We start from the raw sequence: 19,567 nt of genomic DNA, 5'->3' as shown, positions 1-19,567 counted from the left end.
TAAGATCCTTACTTTTTCTTGAAGCAAGTAGAAATCTTCTAGTTACTTAACCGTTCAGTAACGCCCCACCCACTACTGCCTGATGGAAACCCTTCGTGTTATGTTTACTTTTTTAACGACTAGGTATATTAGTCAATATTTCAAAATATGGACAAAAATATTCTTCAAAACGAGAAAGGCTGATTACCGGTTAACGATTAGTGTCCTGACTTCTTAATTCTTGATGCACTTCAGCTTACACAATTGTTAAGTTAAGATAAAGAAGCTAGTGTAACGATATGAAAGATGTTCAGAAGTAAACGATGATTATTAAGAAAGGTAGAGTGGAAACTAATAATACTTAAATTATGTGATTATAACTATTTTTTTACAAAACGCCCCATACTTTTCGAATATGTCCCCTATATTTGTTGAATATCTGGTTTTTTTCTTCTTACAAAATACAAATTAGCAGAATTTCCTTGTTTACTACAATGGCACGCAATTGAAAATGAACAAATATTTTTGATTTTTTCTCAATGAGTGTGTGTTTGAATATGAGTAAATGGGTCAGCTAATGTTATAAATATTTCTCAGAGACGCCTGATTCGACTTTCATGAACTTAGGAGAAGGTTTATGACCATGACCATAGGCTGCCACAGAACATAATCCGGTCCTGACGCACCTTGTTTAAAACATACCGGGCGACTACTTCAAACCGTAGTACTAGTGACGAAGCAGGAAATGTAAGAAATGTTCAAAACAAATATCTACTCTAAAAGATTCAAACTAGTTGTTATAAGACACATCACTTTGTGAAAAGGAGTAATTTTTTAGAAATTGGTCAATCGATTCTTTAATTTTTCAAGTCTGTTAGTCAATGGCTACACAAACTCAATTCCGCTAAACTCTTTTATACCGACCCTAGTTTCCGGTTCCGGAAGCATCAGAATTCAAAAATATCGGAACGGAACACAAACGTAAATTCAAATGAAAGGTTTATGGTCCCACAATTTGTTATTCAATTCTACTCTATTCGAACTTCCGGCTCCGTACTTAAAATTCGTTAAAATGTTACGAAATTTTCAAAAACTCATAAACGTTCATCTATTTCTTATATAAAAATAATTGAAAAAGTCGCAATTACACTACCAAGCTAAGTTAATTTTTTAATCACACTGAACGAACGATTAAACACCAAAAAAGAACTGGCGATAAAAGTGTTGATTTAACATGGAAGTATTTAAAACGTGACAGTGAATTTAAACAACATTTTTTTCAAGTTTAATTTTATTACTCAGTTAGCAAATTGTGTCTCTACGTCTTTAAATTCACGTCATTATTATCTAAATGTTCGTTCCTTGGTTAAGTATTTATAGCAGTCCTATTCCAGATACGTTCTTCCCTCTGAAAAGAATTGAAAACATGCTTGTCTTTCATGCTTTTCAAAAAAGCGATTTCTCATTCGTGGTAGAATTGGCAAACTGTCATAATATCTTTTAGGATTTATCTACTATTTTCCAATTTAACAAGCACCGACATACCAATTTACCTCCCGAAACACAAAGATAATGTAGAAAAATTGCATTCTGTAACACACCAAAGGAATTCATAAAATGAAATAAATATTTATAGAAACCCACATACCATTCAGAAACGAACACGAATAAATAGACGTTCAACAGCCGAACATAATGTGGAAATTACAGGCCAAAAATTGAATACTTTTACACCCTCAACCATCTTAGTCCATAGGACAGTGTATAATATTTCGTACACAGGATATGCAATTCGTGCTAGCGTTGTTACCGTTGTACGCTGGGCGGTGTGGCGTGGGCGTTAACAGAGCCTGTCTGAAGTAATTTATCACAACGTATCTTCACTTGGTACACTTTCCGTTTTTTTCTACCTCCGCGAGGGTGGCTAATCGTAATTTAACTAGTGTGTAATTTATAATCAGAATTGCGAAGAAAAAGTTGATTGTGGGAAAAACTACTGCAAATATTGGGGTTGAATTCTTTGGAATGATTTGCTATGGAATTGCACCCGGAACATTTTCGTAGACTTTGAAAGATTAGAGCATACATCTTGAAAAGGGTACGTAGGAATGGAAAGAGAATTTGCTCCTTCAACACGAAGAATGTGCATAGTCGTGCGAGAATGCATGGAATGCATTCAAGTGTTGTAAAAAAAGTCTTTCAACAACGGGGCTGCCCACTTGGAAGTACTTAGCGATGTATGTGTAGATCGCCGTGTGCTGTGGTGAGTACTTGCGCAGGAAACTATTTGTAAAATTCTCACTAACTTCAGTAAGTAGTGCAGTAGAGCACGTGGTCGCTTGTTTAGGAAGTCAGGTGCCCTATCATGTGGTCTCTTTTATGAGTTTTTTTTTCAAATTATCGATTTTATCAACACCTACACAGATACGTTAACGTAAAAAATGTTCCATTATCATTGATCATAAGAGCAACATTTCTTCGTTTTGATCAAACATGCAAATTTATGCGAATGAGCCACGTCGCAAAACCAAACACTAACTAGGAACAACCCATTCCTGGAGGAACAGTTGGTCCTGGTAGATATCCTGGAGCTGGCGTCATCACCATCCTGTTGGCTCTCTTCCCAGTATTATGCAAAGTAGAATTGAAAAAAAGGAAACATTCTCTATGCACACCGCTGAAAGCATAAATCAGCATAGAAAATCGTGAAAACACCCACTTTCAGACAAGCACAAGACTGCCGTAGAACACGGAACGCGATAGCGTACCGAGCAGATCTGGACTGTGCGGGTGCCGTATACGAACCAAACAGTACCGTTTCGAGAACTCGAAACTGATATCATCATGATGTGTAAAAAGCTTATATATTGGGTGTGGTTTAATTTGCCATCAATTTGCATACTACACGGGTACGGTTTATTTTAGATTCTCGCCAAGTGGTTCCCGAAACAGCAAGTCGGATAGGGAGATGTGACTCTTGACACCCCATCATCGCCGTGTCGTCATCAGTAACCGGCGCTGCCAGTAACAAAGTTAAAGTTCCGTGCAGCTCTCCGCTGCACACAGGTTTTCTATCGGAGCTTACACACGGACACTTTTCACATTTCAGTTAGAACCAGATAGATGTAGCGTACTACACGTGGAAAACTCACATATCACTTTCTATTTCTCCAGCTCAGTACCTACCCATCTCCGTACTCTATGGTACATGCACCTGTGTTATGTAGTCGCGTGTGATTGTGGCTATGTGTGTGTGTGTGTGCACCATAGGACAACGAATTTTACCGGGTGTGAGGCTATAATTTAGAGACCATCAGACATACATCTAACAGGAACTCGAAAGCGGCGGAACCACAGCAGAAAAACGGTTGTAGCACCTCCAAAAGTGGGAAACCACTATTATAAAATAGGTGCTGCAGTGAAGTGGGTGGATTGCTGGGACTTTGTGTTCAGGACTTGTTTGAATTTTAAACAGGTACACCCACACTATGGCTACATTTGCAAATACTTTCACCATACAATCATAGAGCGGCAACCACCAGAGCTCCCGCGAAAGGACCTGCAGCTAAAAACAAGTGAGTTTTGTTAGGACCGTCAGGATGATGGTCTCACTGCGTCTAACATTGCATCCGCATCGAAATCGTACACAATTGTGATACCAAGTCTATCCCCATTCGTTATCTCTCAGCATGCTTAGTCCCGGTACACCGTTCGTTTCGTTCCCTATAGGAATCGGAACCTCGGAAATGTTTTCATAATTTACAGTATTATCACACGGTGCAAACTATAGTCAACCCGTCGCCTTCGTTTCGGACAAATGGTCTGCAGCACGCCTACCATTTTGCATCAGCGTGTACGGAGGCCTCACCTAACTTCTCAATGAGCCGGCACTATCAAGAGTAATCAGCCGGAAAGCGTACCCTTACTAACTGAACTTAGACTGAAGAGACCGTAGTAATAGTTGATTACCTTTCGATTTTACGTTCTGTTCGCTCCGTGTACTAACCAAATGCGTAGGTGTCCGATACGCAACCGACGATGGGTTTTCCCGGTTACAACGAAGGATGGCTATGCTGTTCCCGGAAATTTCGTGATGTGTGGACTGAACTGCCGTTGGGGATGATAGTAATGTACGATAGGACATGTTTTCCTGTTTGCGACTAGTTTCTGTTCTGGAGTATGCGCATTATTTCGCGGTGGGAGGTTAAATTATCTACCGAAGCTTGGTAAGTTTGATACCTCGGGCGACTAGAATGCGGGAACGTCTGCCATGTTGAGCGGAGAATTACTGCTTTATTTTTAGTGGTAAAGCTAATAATGTTGTAACAAGAATGGAGCTTAAGATGTATCGCTATTTAGAATACGCTATAATAATAAAGTTTATTTATCTAACGGTTAATATAATGTAATATACGAGGTAGTAATGAATAATGATACTATTGGCTAAAATATACAAGAAACAGCATCTTGATGTTATTGGCGCTATGATTGTGGAACAAGGTTTCCGAAATACAGCTTCGGTATTATCGGGCCTACGTCACCCCGATAGCTTGCTATTAAATTCCATACTTATTTTCTGCTATATTTTACATCCCTTTATAATATACATTTTAAGTGGTCTTAAAATCAAATATTTCATCTTTGTTACAGTACTTTTGTTTTGTTCCTTTTGTCAATACAATCGTATCGCTATGTTGAGCCACACGGAGACAACGAATTAAAAATGAAAAGACTCTTTTGAAGTATTAAGCTTTTATAAACCAGAAGTCAAAGGAAAAAGATAATCTAGGAAATACTGCAGTTTCTTTTTAGAATGTTCAACGTTGGAATAAATTACGTTAAAAAATACTTCACTGCTCTGAATGTATTAATCCTTCCACTCTAAAATTTTATTAGGTTTGAATCATACCCTTAAGGCTACTTTTTCAACTAATGAAAAAAGGATAGAAAAAAAAGTTAGACCCAAGTTTGAAAATTTCTTATTTGTTTATATATTTTTTTAACTTTTTTCATTAAATAAACAATAACGTTGTTTTTTAGGATCGCTTATTTGAAGCCAAGGAAAAGACGCACATTTCATGTTTTTTACGAATTTTTGTATTTTTATTAAATTTTTAAGTATTGGCTGTTGAAAAAAGATTTTTTTTGAGAACGCGGAACTTCAGAAAACATTTCTCGAAAACTCCACGTACCTCCACGTTCTTTTTCGAGGTCGAACCAAACTAAATTTACTATAACTGACAACGTATATTGGTAGGTATTATTTTAGGTAAATTACTCAATCATCATATGTTTAGCATGGGGCAGATCAAATTTTGCTGCAACGAATATAAAATGTTTTTGTTTTTAGTCAAACATTTTAACTTACTACACTGAAATGTCTGCGACCGCAAAACAATAAAAATATTAGTTGTTTTTCTGAATTTGATTAGTTAAAATTAGGATCTACTAATCGAATAATGTTTTTTTATTTGCTGGCAGCTTAGCTAATGATAAACAAGCAATAAAACGTTTCAATGTGGTGTCATTTGCCATTTGTCAAAGACACGTTCCCAATAGCTACCAGTATCCATGAAGGCAAAAATTGTGTCAATTATTTTATCCAAATATTTAGTTATTCTCGCTATTTCAATAAATATTTGAGTGTCCCGAATAGATATTATACAATATTCATTCGGGAGACTATAAATTGAAGTTAGGGTTGATTTTTTTCGAAATACTTCATGAATAAAGTGATTCGTTTTTATGTACCTGTTTATAATGTTGATGCTTATGGTTTTACAAACCAGTTGTCGTATGTTTGAGCCCCAACCTGGAAGGATTCGTAGTGTCAGTAGAGTAGTAGCACTAGCCATGCAATGGTTCTGTACACTTTGAATCGGCTGCGAAGTCTGTTGAAACAGAAGGTCAAATTCCACTACAGGAATGTAATACCATGCTTTTATAATTTTAACACTAAACTCACAAATCGTATAGAAATGCAACGATATTTTGTAATTTCCGAGATGGAATAATTATCAGCTATTAAAAATGTATTCAATTACCCCTGGCTTTAACTACTTGAGTCGTTTGCCAGGGAGATGGAATTCAAGATGAACCAAATGCTAGAGATGAACTTTCAAGAAAATACAAATACTATTGCTTCATTTTAGCAACAATTTTCAGGCGATGAGCATTTTTAATTTCATTGACATGAACTATACGAAAATAGAAATTTAAACATTTATACATAGAAATCCAACCCAATTTAGAAAGTTTGTAAATCAATAAATTGCGTTGGTAATTAGAACTGCATCACATGAATTGGATAGTGAAGTCATGAGAAAACGCAATGATAAATAAGTACTCGGGTAAACAATTCAAAAGTTGTGAGATGAACGATATTTAGGAAAAATCATCTAACTATTGCCGTGAAAGTAGATAAATGGCATTTACATCTATGAATAATATACGGTTTTTCTTCAACGACTGTAACCGACAAGAGAGTGCACCCAACCGCAACCCTTTTGATCGCTAACGACTGGTCTGCATATGTCGCAATTCGTGTAATTAAGTTTGCCCGCCGTAACAATGTACTGCGAGGAAGTGAACAAGAAAACCGCATGCAATCGTCTGTTTTCTCCGATATGCATAATTAACCCCTCTCGGTAGAAGGTTTACCGGTCATGATCGATGGAAGAAGTCAAACCACAGAAGGCGAACCCCTGCAGTATTCAAAGTATTCAAAGTAGGCGCACTAACCCGCCGATACACCAAATTGTTGCCTTCCTGCGACAAATTAAATTGAATTACACAAAACATCAATTGAATTAATTCCCTCATCAGTGCATTCAGTGCTCACCGTGTCACCACAGCCGACCGGTCGCCGAAGATCCATCTCCAAGCGGCCAAATATGCTGGACGAGTTTAACATCAAGTGCTGACGTCGAGGGTGACAAATAGGACGACCTCGGGGGCAATTCGTCGCCCGGGCAGACTCGGCCGCTTATAAATAGACAATAGAGCGATAAATTATGCAACGCCTGAGTTGCAATGAAAATTCCGCCCGGTTGACATTTTTTTCTGTTTGGCTATGCCACTCTGGCAGACCATCAGCCTCCATCGACTGTGTTCCGGAAAGAGAAGGGGGCTACCAGATGCCAACTGTCGTCCGGAATCAGAGCTATCACAATCATGAACGCCTCGGGACTTTAGGAAGAGCATCAGCAATTTTTTTGCGCTTCTGCTGTCTCCGGAACAATTTCTTCGACTTCCGCCCGGAATGCGTGTCTGTATATGCATTTACTCAGGAGAATCTAACCATAACTGTATGTTCCGAACCGTTTGTAGTGCCATTGTTTGTCCAATCGATGTTCGGGCAGAAAGCGGAATGCCCGTCGGGTTAACCGGGTGCAATGCAAGCCACCAGAAGTGGCTCACCGCAAATGTTCAGGGGTGCGCATTCGTCAGCAGATGAATGAACGGATGGGACATTCAACAGTTTTTTTGTTGTTACTTTTATTGTTCTCTTACTTTCAGAGACGTCTGGAACATTGTGTTGGGCGCGAAATAGGAGCATCGGACGCGTAGGTAATAATTATTTGTTTGGCAAGTGCGTGAGAAGAGTATTACTTTTTGACGGTTCAGGTTAATTTTTGGTTCGAGCGTAGTGTAAATGTAAAGTGTAGGGTAGTAATTCCAAGTGTAGGGTAGTAATTGCAGTGTTGCTCCTTGGAGCTTCTGGTCTACTCAATCAATCATGGATCAAATGGTTGGAGTCAGTTTATGGATACTACAGTCTAATACTATGTTCACACTATGGGTTAAAACATGTTTTAACTCTGATTTCATGTTTTAAGCCAAATAACATGTTTTACTTTTGCGTTATTTCATATTCAGAAATGTCACATTAAAACATGTTTTCCCGAAATAACACGATATAATTGTCAGTAAAGCACAACCCTGCTAGCTTTTTCCTTCACTTTTCGACTATGTCAACAACAGCAGTTTTCCATCAAAGTAGCCATGTAATCATAATAAAACAAAACTGAAAACTAGTACCATTTCTCGGTATTTATACAGATTTTTGACCTTTATACCACAATACAGATATGTTCTCCCAAAATACCGATAATTCACGGATCACACAGATAAGTACCGATTTTGGTTTTTAGCTTGAATAGACATGAGGAAAGGTTGTCGTGGGACCTTTTTTTTCGCTCACCTTTTCTACTACTTATGTAGAAGAGATATTGATACCCATATGATACAGATAGATTTTTGCGCCGAATACATATTTTTGGAGAAATGACCTGGCAACGCAGATAGGTACAACCATTTTTCATAGTGTGAACAGTGCGGTTCTAACTTTATATTACTATCGTTAAAACATGTTATTTTCGGCCAGTGTGAACATAGTATAAGTAAAAATGACCTAAATTCATGCATACTGTAATTTTGTAGGTGATGACAGAATATTACATCTCTAACCATGTAAAAACCAATTTTATATTTGTTTCGATTGAGCTGAATCAGCTGTGGAGTAGCTCAAGTTGGCGCTGGTACAACAAACCAGATGTCGTATGTTCTAGTCCTGACTTGGTAGAATTCATAGTGTACGTAGGATCATAGCACTGGCCAGGAAATAATTCTGTTCACTTATGAGTCGGCTTTGGAGTCTGTTAAAACAGGTCAAGTTCCGCATCGGAATAAAGAAGACAAAAAAATAATTAAATTTACACGATATGTAACTCGATACTTATTCGAAGTAGTAGAATCGGAAACATGATTAAAAACCAACGTCGATGAGAAACTAGATTGGAATACATTGATTTTTTAATAAATAAGACCGTAGACTTACATAGAAAAAAATACAAGGATCAGCCCCATGGAGTTGTTCGAGCCATTGATGTGGAACAAGGCAACCAAAATTTCTAATGATCGACATTTTCAATTAATCGTCACACTTTTGAATCCGCAAATGCACGAAAGTCGGCTTATATTGATCTTTATTGGGAACCAACACCGAACACGCGAACACAGAATATAGACTCTATTTGTCGTGATTTGTATGTGTTTTATAGCCGCCGAAATTACATCAATAGCCCAAATGTATGCAATTATATGTTTGTACATGCTTGCTATACGGATATTGATATTTAAGCTTCTCTTCGCCAAGCTTGTGTTCAAGTTTTGTATGCAAGCAGTTATTTTTATAGCGTTTCTCTACCATTACTACCATTCTGCGAGTTCATCTTATATAAATTAGGAATTATGCAAATGTCTCAGGCGAAAACGACATAACATGGAATTTCATCCGAACTCGCATGACACAAGATCAGAGCATACCAATTAAAGCTTCAAATCGTTTTATGGCACTTTTTGTCTTGCTGTCTAGCAACAACCTACGTTTGGCATGCTATACGTAGGACTGAAACGTTAGCTATAATTTTGCTTATATTCATAGCTTCGCGTGCTTCCAACAGCTTCGCTTTTGCATCGATTGACCAATCAGAGCGATGCTTTCCCATTGATATATCGCTTACTCCTTTAAACCGTCGACTATGGCAGGGAAATCCGGTATGCCGAAGATTTTTTGCAGACCAAATAGGTCACTGGTAGCATTTCAATGATATACAATTAAAAATATATGGCTATGAATATTCAAATCAATACGTAGAAATATTTACAATTAAATGGTGGCATAATATTAATAATTGATACAAAATTGACTGAGCTGTAATTGTTCAAAACATTTTTTCGAGTATTTTTCTTGTGTTTCTAATTTGCACCCCTATATAGAAAACAAAAATGTGTTCCACATAAAAAAAAACAATTAAATTTACACGACATGTAAATCAATAGTACTATGAAATAGATATTAATTGAATCAAAAATCTGATTTAAAAAAAAACCATAATTGGTGTAAAATTAAATTGGATTGATTTTACAATGAGCAAAGTAACTTTCCATTCATTTGCCTGCTCCACATATGGGCATGAAAATTGATATAATATTTTTATCTGTGTAAGTATTCGCTTAGTATATTGAAAAATAAAAATAACCGTGATGTAACTTTACAATCAAATTGCTGCTCCAAATATGTGCATGAAAATAAATGAAAATATTTTTATCTGTGTATCCTGACTTATCTTTGCTCTGCTAGCTGGGAAGCAAATAATATAATTCATTGCTCTCAAATGTAAATTTAAGTAAATTGCCCGTTTTATGTGCATCTATCTATTTACTTGATTTTTCCGTAGTGTGAAAACTCTTAGAAATAATGAAAACTATGCATGACGTAAATTTCTTGGGTCATAAAAAAATACTAAATACGCTGTAATTAATTTTTACATGTTTTTGAATGTAAATTAATGTAAATTGCGACGCTTATTTTAACTGCATCTATTGAGATGCAAAGTTATATGATTTTTTCGTAGTGTGTAGGTTAGCGAAATTCTTCTACTCAAACATGAACAGTCGTGAGTCTTAGAATAAGATCACAAATTTTTAACTGAATACTGGATAAGGTAAAGTTAATGCTACCTAATTCTAATTTTCCTTGCTGGATTATCACAATTATTCTTGTGTAAAAGAATCAAGATAATTACAGGCACTTTGACAAATCGCGTGAATTTACGCCCTCTGCGACCAAGGTATTGGAGCATCAAAAATTATACACGACGTTAATTTGACGCAAGATTCATGTTTTTTTTTTTTTTTTTTAATAACTATTTATTGGAATATGAGTTAAAAGTAAATTATTAAGATTTAAATTGGGTGTTCAGCCACAAGTGGTGACTTTTCAGCCCTGTTATATATATATGATTTGGTTATTACCATGAAGACATCATTTGCTTCCGCAATTCTGAGATTTTTGTGTAGGGAAAATTCTAAACCTACTTGTATTGTGTAATGGGGAAAAGGAACTTATATACTAACTTACTAACTAATACAGAGAGCGAATCGATTCAATTGAAGATTGCATCGATTTTTGTCGGAATTTGCTTATAATATTATGTGACATTACATCTAATGGTCTATATTTGTGAGTCTGTGTAACTCATTTGTACTAAACCAGGGAGGACGCTTCAGAATCATTTTCAGAATTTTATTCTGAATCCTTTGAAGCGTTTTCTTCCTGGTGGAACAACAGCTTGACCAAATTGGTACCGCATAAAGCATGGCTGGTCTGAAAATTTGTTTATAAATTAACAATTTGTTTTTTAGACAGAGCTTAGAATTTCTGTTTATAAGAGGATATAAACATTTAATATATTTATTACACTTTGCCTGGATTCCTTCAATGTGATCCTTGAAAGTGAGTTTTTTGTCATACGTTAAACCTAAGTATTTAGCTTGATCAGACCATGTCAATTCCAAGCCATTCAATTTGAGAATGTGATTATTGTTTGGTTTAAGAAACGAAGCTCTTGGCTTGTGAGGAAAGATAATTAATTGCGTTTTTGCTGCATTTGGTTTAATTTTCCATTTTGACAGATAATCACTGAAAATATTTAAACTTCTTTGTAGGCGACTGCAGATCACTCTTAGATTTCTACCTGTGGCTAACAGACTTGTGTCGTCACAGAATAACGATTTCTGACAACCAACGGGTAGATTTGGAAGATCAGAAGTGAAAATATTATACAAGATTGGAGCTACACTCGAACCCTGCGGAACACCGGCTCGTACGGGTAGCAATTCAGATTTACAATTCTGATAGCTAACCTGAAGAGTACGATCAGTTAAATAATTTTGAATCATTTTGATCAAATAAATAGGAAACTGGAAATCAGACATTTTTGCTATTAAACCTTTGTGCCAAACACTGTCGAATGCTTTTTCTATGTCTAGAAGAGCAACTCCAGTGGATAACCCAGAAGATTTATTTGCTTTTATCATGTTCGTTACTCTGACAAGTTGATGAGTAGTTGAATGTTCATGACGAAATCCAAACTGCTCTGGTAAAAAAATTGAATTCTCATTTATATGAGACATCATTCTCAACAAGATAATTTTTTCAAAAAGTTTACTGATAGAAGAAAGTAAGCTAATTGGGCGATAACTTGATGTTTCTGCTGGGTTTTTTATCAGGTTTTAGGATAGGAATTACTTTAGCGTTTTTCCATCTTTTTGGGAAGTAAGCTAATGAAAAACACTTGTTGAAAATTTTAACCAGGAGTCTCAAGGCAACATCGGGAAGATTTTTAATAAGAATATTAAAAATTCCATCATTACCAGGAGCCTTCATGTTTTTGAGTTTCCTAATAATTGATTTAATTTCATCAAAATTCGTCTCAATAATGTCATCGTGTGATAACACTTGGGTTGAAATATGATCATATTTCAGTGAGACTTCATTTTCAATAGGACTCACAACGTTTAAATTAAAATTGTGGACACTCTCGAACTGCTGAGCTAGTTTTTGAGCTTTTTCACCATTTGTAAGAAGTATTTGATTTCCTTCCTTGAGAGCAGGAATTGGTTTCTGAGGTTTCTTAAGAACCTTGGAAAGTTTCCAGAAAGGTTTAGAATATGGTTTAATTTGTTCAACTTCTTTAGCGAAATTTTCATTTCGCAAAAGAGTAAATCTATGTTTAATTTCTTTTTGTAAATCCTTAACTATGTTTTTCATAGCAGGATCACGAGAACGTTGATATTGTCGTCGACGAACATTCTTCAACCGAATGAGCAGTTGAAGATTGTCATCGATGATAGGAGAATTTAATTTAGTTTGAGCTTTGGGAACTGAAAGATTTCTAGCTTCGATAATATAATGATTCAAATTATCAATTGCTGTGTCGATGTCCGCAGAATTTTCTAAAATAGTTTCATGATCCACATGATTTTCAATGTGAGATCTGTAATCCAACCAATTAGCTCTATGATAGTTGAAAATAGAACTAATTGGATTAATTATAGCTTCGTTGGAAAGTCTGAATGTTACAGGAAGATGATCTGAGTCAAAGTCAGCATGTGTAATCGGTTCACTACAAATGTGACTTTGATCTGTTAGAACCAGATCAATTGTAGACGGGTTTTTCACGGAAGAGAAACAAGTAGGATTACTGGGATGAAGAACTGTGAAGTAACCAGCTGAGAGTTGATTATGAAGTATTTTACCATTACTGTTATTTTGCCTACAATTCCACTGGACATGCTTAGCATTTAAGTCCCCTATTACGAAAAATTTCGATCGATATCTTGTAAGTTTTTGCAAATCGCCTTTAAAGAAATTTAATTGTTCGCCGGTGCATTGGAATGGCAAATATGCTCCAGCGATGAAATAAATTCCATGAATGGTTTCAACTTCGATTCCCAAGCTTTCAATAACTTTAGTATTGAAAGAAGGTAAAATTCGATGTTTAATTTGCCGTTGGACAAAAATGGCAACTCCACCACCCATTCCAGTAAACCTGTCAAATCGATGAACCACATAATGTGGATTACTTTTCAATTTTACATTTGGTTTAAGAAAAGTTTCTGTCACAATGGCAATATGAATTTTGTGAACTTTGAGAAAATTATAAAATTCATCTTCACTCGGTTTCAAAGATCGAGCGTTCCAATTTAAAATATTCAAATAATTATTTAACATCACTGTTAAATTTTAAATTCATTATAATATTATTTGCAAATTTCCATCCGATTTGAAATGCTTCAAAAAGTGATGAAGTCGAATTCATTTGGATGATCATTTGAAAAAGTTGATCTTGTAGGTAGATCATTTTATTTTCAGTTATATCGCCTAAATCGACTTCATTTAAAGAAGCGAATGGCATTGAAGGAATATTTGTAGGTAGACTGCCATTAGAAGAAGATGATTTGGCCAGTCTACCTATTAATAAATTGTTTTCGTTAAAAGAAGAACTGCAAGGCGGTCCTGTGTTTTGATTATTTACATTAGAAGAAATAGGTGATAGATTTCTACCTAATATACCAGCATAACTGACATTAGAAGAAGATGATGACGAGGTCGATCTACCTGTCAATAAATTGTTTTCGTTAGAAGACGAATTGGCAGGCGTACCTGTTTTTTGTTTCGAAGAAATCAGTGCCTTAGAAAAATTAGGCGTGGCATTTGTAACGGTTTTTTGATTTTCAGGTATGTTCTGTAAATTTAAGGTCGTTGATTTGACTTGTTGTCTAAGCGAACGAGCGTTTAAAATTTTTTCCCTGTCAGGACATTTCAAATAATTCGATTTATGATTTCCATTGCAATTTGAACATGAAAATGTATCAGTGGTTTCACTCATTGGACAAACGTCTTTCGAATGCGATTGACCACAATTCAAACACCGTATATCCATATGACAATTTTTGGTTCCATGACCGAAGCCTTGGCAACGACGACATTGCGTTAAGTTTGCAATACGATTATGCCGTTTATAATGTTCCCAATGAATTTTAATGTGGGAAATGAAACGTACTTTTTCTAAAGTTTTCAAATTGTTTACATCACTTCGATTGAAGTGTATTAGGTAAAGTTCATGGGAAATTCCAGAGCGTGGTTTAGAAGTACCATTCGCTCTTTTTTTCATAAGTATTACTTGGGAAGGGGCAAAACCAAGCAATTCTTTTAATTCATTTTTAATTTCATCAATACTTTGATCATTTGATAATCCTTTCAAGACAGCCTTGAAGGGTCTGTCTGATTTTATATCATATGAATAAAATTTATGAAGTTTCTCGGACAAATATCGAATAAGACGTTCGTAATCTTCCAATCCATCCACCAAGACTCGACATTCTCCTCTTCGTCCGATTTGAAATGAGACTTTTACTTCCGGGAGAAAAGTAGAAAGCTCAGTACGGAATGCTTTGAAGTCGGAAATCATCACCGTCACTGGTGGCATAGATTGTTGTTTCTTCCCAGAACGACAAGCGTCCATTTTGGGAATTTTTGAAGAATTTTCTTCTATGTCGCTACAATCGGATTCAGGAAGAATCTCGTAAATATTGTTAGACGGCATAGGATCAACGGAAGGGAAATCCGTCCGTTGTCTTTTATTTTTACATTCAGATTCTATAAGATCTTGAATGTTATTAGAAAAATGTTGAATAACGGATTGTGATTTATTCCGTATTGAATTATTTTTAGCCTTAGGCTTGTTGCCTTTCCGGTTGGACGCAGGCATTTTTGAAATTAATGAAATTTTAAATTAAATTAACTAGGCTAAATTAGTCTTCGATTAGACTCCTAGCTAGCCTTAAAAAAGGCTGATTAATTTCTTAGTCACTCTAATATCACTCTTTGTATCACTTAGTCACTCTAATATCACTCTTTGTATCACTTAGTCACTTAGTTAGTGATTCAGGTAGCCTTGAAAATGACTGAAGCCTTGAATCAATGAAACTCTAGGTAGCCAGAAAAAAATTCCAGGAGCCAAGAGCTATACGCGTGCGGTGCGAACGACTGTTCAACACCGACGTGCAAGATTCATGTTATTTTTGCGTTTGGAAGCATGTCATTTTTCGTCATTTGGCTGGGTAAGTTTACCATAGATTTTAATCGTTCGTGCCAAATTAGGTCGTTTAACGAATTACTTTTTCATTAATCACATCACTTTTCCATCAATTAATCAATACACTCAGTGTTATAAAATTCCCCCTTAAGGAAATATTGAGATATTTTCAAACACTGAAGAGCTGAAATTATACAGAGAATTTTTTAGATGGTTCAGACCTGGGATTGGTGAATTATCTTTCAATGTAAATCTTCTAGTAAGGAATAGGAAGGGATGTTAGGCCAACGTGCATATACTACGTACTTCAAAAGTGTCACGGGAGAAGGATAATTGTTAGTATAAATTTCACAACGGGAGCAGGGAGTCAGTATTCGCGCGTGACTTAGTATGTTTTGGTTTCAAGATGCTCGGATGTACCACAAAATTCATGGACTTCCCGAGTGAACGTTTCAACAATACTGGAGACGAAGGAAAATTTCAAACGCTATCGCGGGAAGAATAAAAACTTCTCTGAAGTTTTCTATAGTATAAAAGACTGAAAATAGTGAATAGGATTTAGACAAAATAGTTGATTCATTATAGTGACAAAATAGTTGATTATTATAGTATTCTATAGATTACATCAAACCATTTTAAAATATCAAACAAAAGTCAACAGGTTTCATGCGAGTCCTAATTGTTCTACTATATTACTACTATTTAAATAAATATAAATAAATCTTTTACGACATTCAAGCAGAAATCAAGAAGATCTATTCTTGGTTAAGATTTTTTCCTACCGGATTCTACACGGGTAGGAATTTTTTCTTTCTATGCTTCCCCTTGTAGTTATTTCATTGCAGTACGGCTGAGAATCATAATTTTGAATGATTCTGTTAGAAGTGATGGAAATCGATTGATAAGAACACATTTTTAAAAACTGATCACATTTTCAGTTTTGCCTTTCTCATATAGAAAGGTTATGCAATCACTGTGAAAACCGACTTTTGAACCGAGGCCCGGAGGGCCGAGTGTCATATACCATTCGATTCAGTTCGTCGAGTACGCAAAATGTCTGTGTGTGTGTATGTGTGTGTGTATGTGTGTGTGTGTGTGTATGTGCGTATGTGTGTATGTAACGTTTTTTTGCACTAACTTTGCTCGGAGATGGCTGAACCGATTTTCACAAACTTAGATTCAAATGAAAGGTCTTGTGGTCCCATACAAAATTCCTGAATATTATTTGGATCCGACTTCCAGTTCGAGATTTATGGGGTAAAATGTGCAAAAAATTGTGAAAATAAGTGCACTAACTTTTCTCAGAGATGGCTGAATCGATTTTCACAAACTTAGATTCAAATGAAAGGTCTTGAGGTTCCATACAAAATTCCTGAATATTATTTGGATCCGACTTCCGGTTCGAGAGTTATGGGGTAAAATGTGCAAAAAAAAGAAAAAATGTGTTTTAACTTTTCTCATAGATGGCGCGACCGATTTTCACAAACTTAGGTTCAAATGAAAGGTCCTGTGGTCCCATACGTTATTCCTGAATTTCATGCGGATCCGACTTCCGGATCCGGAAATATAGGGTAAAGTGTGTTAAAAATTGTACACCATCACTGAAAAGAGCGACAAACCGTAAAAAGTTTTCTAAATCGACCTCAAATCTTTTCCAATTGACATTTTTTATCAGTTGACGGTCAAACAAATCAATTTCGATTATTCTTTTAAGATTCGAAGAAAAATATTTTGAAGAATACCACAGTATTATATATGATAGTTTGATTGATATGAGAAAGGCATCATTACACCACTAGGTGGATTAAAACAGGTTTTTTATTTGCCTTAAGCATAATGCCCCAGTAGCCGTATAAAATGTCTTACAACAAATCAATGGTATGTCCCACAAAAAAAGACATTATGCCCCAGAGCAATGATGCTTTTTGCCCCTTAAAATGTGAAACTAGTAAAAAAGTAGAGAAAGGAATATTACTTGCATCAGAAATTATTAGCGATTGAGAACCAGCATTTTCAATCCTCTCAATATTACATATTGTTGTAATAATTGTTATAAATCTATGGAATCTTTTAAAACGAATCATTCTGCTGAATCGTTAGTTGGACATCATGTCCATAGAGTGACTGCTATGAAAAAAATAAAAACTCATATATCAATTATATGGCTTTGTTTCTTTGCATGTGTGACTGCTATGAAAAAAATAAAAACTCATATATCAATGATATGGCTTTGTTTCTTTGCATGTTTGAACCCCGAATACAGAACCCCGAGTTAGACATTTTATACGGGTAAAATCAAGAAGTAGATTACTTCTGATATATTTAATATATCAACCAAATTGAATGATATGAACTTTGAATTACGGTTTTCTTTTAGTTACGTGTACCATTTACAGTTCACTTTTATCTGTGCGTGTATCGTATTGACTTTAAATTAATCTCACATTTACTTTTTTCCCAATGAAAGTTAACGTGAAAACGGAAATTTATTGTCATTTTTGCGAATTGGTAATAAATTTAATGTGCATTTTTAAAGTGATCTCTCTCTTGGATAAAATGCTGGACTTAAAATCTTAAATAAAAAAGCTGCCTATTTTCAATTTATTCATATTTTGCAGCAGACTTCCATAGAAGAAAAATCCTACGAAAAGTTAGTCTTAATGATAATGGAAAAAGAGCCTTTTAGTTAGGAGGAACGTTTTATACTACTTTCTCTTATGTTTATTGAATGGGCTAAAAAATGAATAACAACAAGTTAATTGAAGTAGAGTAGAAGTAGAATTTAGAGTTCGTGTATAAAATAATGATTAGAAACCATTAATATGCCAATCATTTCCCGTAAAAAACATTGATGGTTTTTATTCAATTGCCCGATGAATGATTGTTCGTAAACAAGCAATATATTTTTACGGATGCGACAGACTGTCTTTACGGTGTGACATTTGAAATGACATTCATGACAAGGAGAGTGCAACAATCATGAATCATTTTGCATCAAATTAGTCCCCCAGAGCAGAATTGCGAATGAAGGCAGGGTAATCGAACGAATGTCACGACGAGGATACTTACTTCTTTTCCCGTTTACCAGCGCCAGTATCACGAAACCCTTTCGCAAAAGGATTATTATCTATTTTCAATTGTGTTATCTGGAATTAGAAAAAAGTAGGAAGAAAGGTAGAATATAAAACTGTCAATCGAATCGAAAGGAATTAGCTGTTCATGACCACTTACTTTTTCGTTTTGATATGCAGTTACGGCTATAAACTCGGTCTCCTTGAACACGTAGGTTCGAAACGTTGAGTACGGTAGCTTCAGGATATCGTTCGCTCGGACTAAATGAAATCTGGGCTGGTACTTGTGCATTGAGTTGAGGATTGTCTGGAAGATTAAAGATAAAAAATTTTTAGTCCTAATGGAACCTTTTATTATTTTCGATCATTAATTTTGATAAATCAATTTAGATAGCGTTGTTTAAAGGCAACCGACAAATAAAGTCGTTATTTTTACTTTCCCGATCAGTTAATTAAAAGGCCTGTCACCGTATTACGCCCTCCCAGGTTGTTGAAAACTTTGAAGTTCACTTGGTGTAGCGGTGGGAGGCCTTGAATGTCATTACGATTGGTGACAATTTTCGTGCTTTTGTAATGCGCCAGATATTTCGAGATCAGAACTCTGACGACACCGTTAAATGTATTATTTATAACCCTGCGGTATGCGTCCGAAACTTAACGAATCCAATCAAAGATTTTCACTCACTTCTTTTCAATCAACGCACACAAATACAGCTACAAAGCAATAATAATAATCGGCTCTCGAGTAATTCAAACGAAAGCATAGTCATAAAATCCCAAGTTCGAAGGATCAGTAAGTTTTTTTTTCAGATTCGCCGAACGAATCAACAGACCTCACACATGATAGTTGGAGTCTCCCTTCCCAATATGCCTTTTCATCTCACAACCCACCACCACCATCCGAGGTTTCCATGAGCGGTGTTTCAACTAAATTGGACCAATCCAAACGAAAGAAGGCGGGGGGTTTTCTGTTTTGTTGTTGTTATCCAAAACATGTTACACCATGGCGTAGAGTTGTTTATAAACACCACGGACACCGCAACGCCTTTATCGTTTCGTTCATCCAACAAG

At 35.7% G+C, this 19,567-nt stretch overlaps 1 protein-coding gene across 4 annotated transcripts in view; it reads right to left on the bottom strand.

Annotated features, from left to right (window-relative positions):
• LOC131439017 (optomotor-blind protein) overlaps positions 1 to 19,567 on the bottom strand; it is a 277,035-nt gene that overhangs the window by 22,678 nt on the left and 234,790 nt on the right. For all 4 annotated transcript variants that reach the window (XM_058609495.1, XM_058609497.1, XM_058609498.1 and 1 more), the window contains 2 exons: positions 18,657 to 18,803; positions 18,495 to 18,571 (listed from right to left, as the gene is read on the bottom strand). In XM_058609495.1, the coding sequence (XP_058465478.1) occupies positions 18,495 to 18,571; positions 18,657 to 18,803 (224 nt within the window). The remainder of the gene's footprint in view (positions 1 to 18,494; positions 18,572 to 18,656; positions 18,804 to 19,567) is intronic.

Source organism: Malaya genurostris, chromosome 3 (genome assembly GCF_030247185.1).
Source record: "Malaya genurostris strain Urasoe2022 chromosome 3, Malgen_1.1, whole genome shotgun sequence".
In the NCBI taxonomy this organism is placed as follows: Eukaryota; Metazoa; Arthropoda; class Insecta; order Diptera; family Culicidae; genus Malaya; species Malaya genurostris.
The sequence above is the reverse complement of the archived record's forward strand: the minus strand, read 5'-3'. Positions and strand labels throughout refer to the sequence as shown.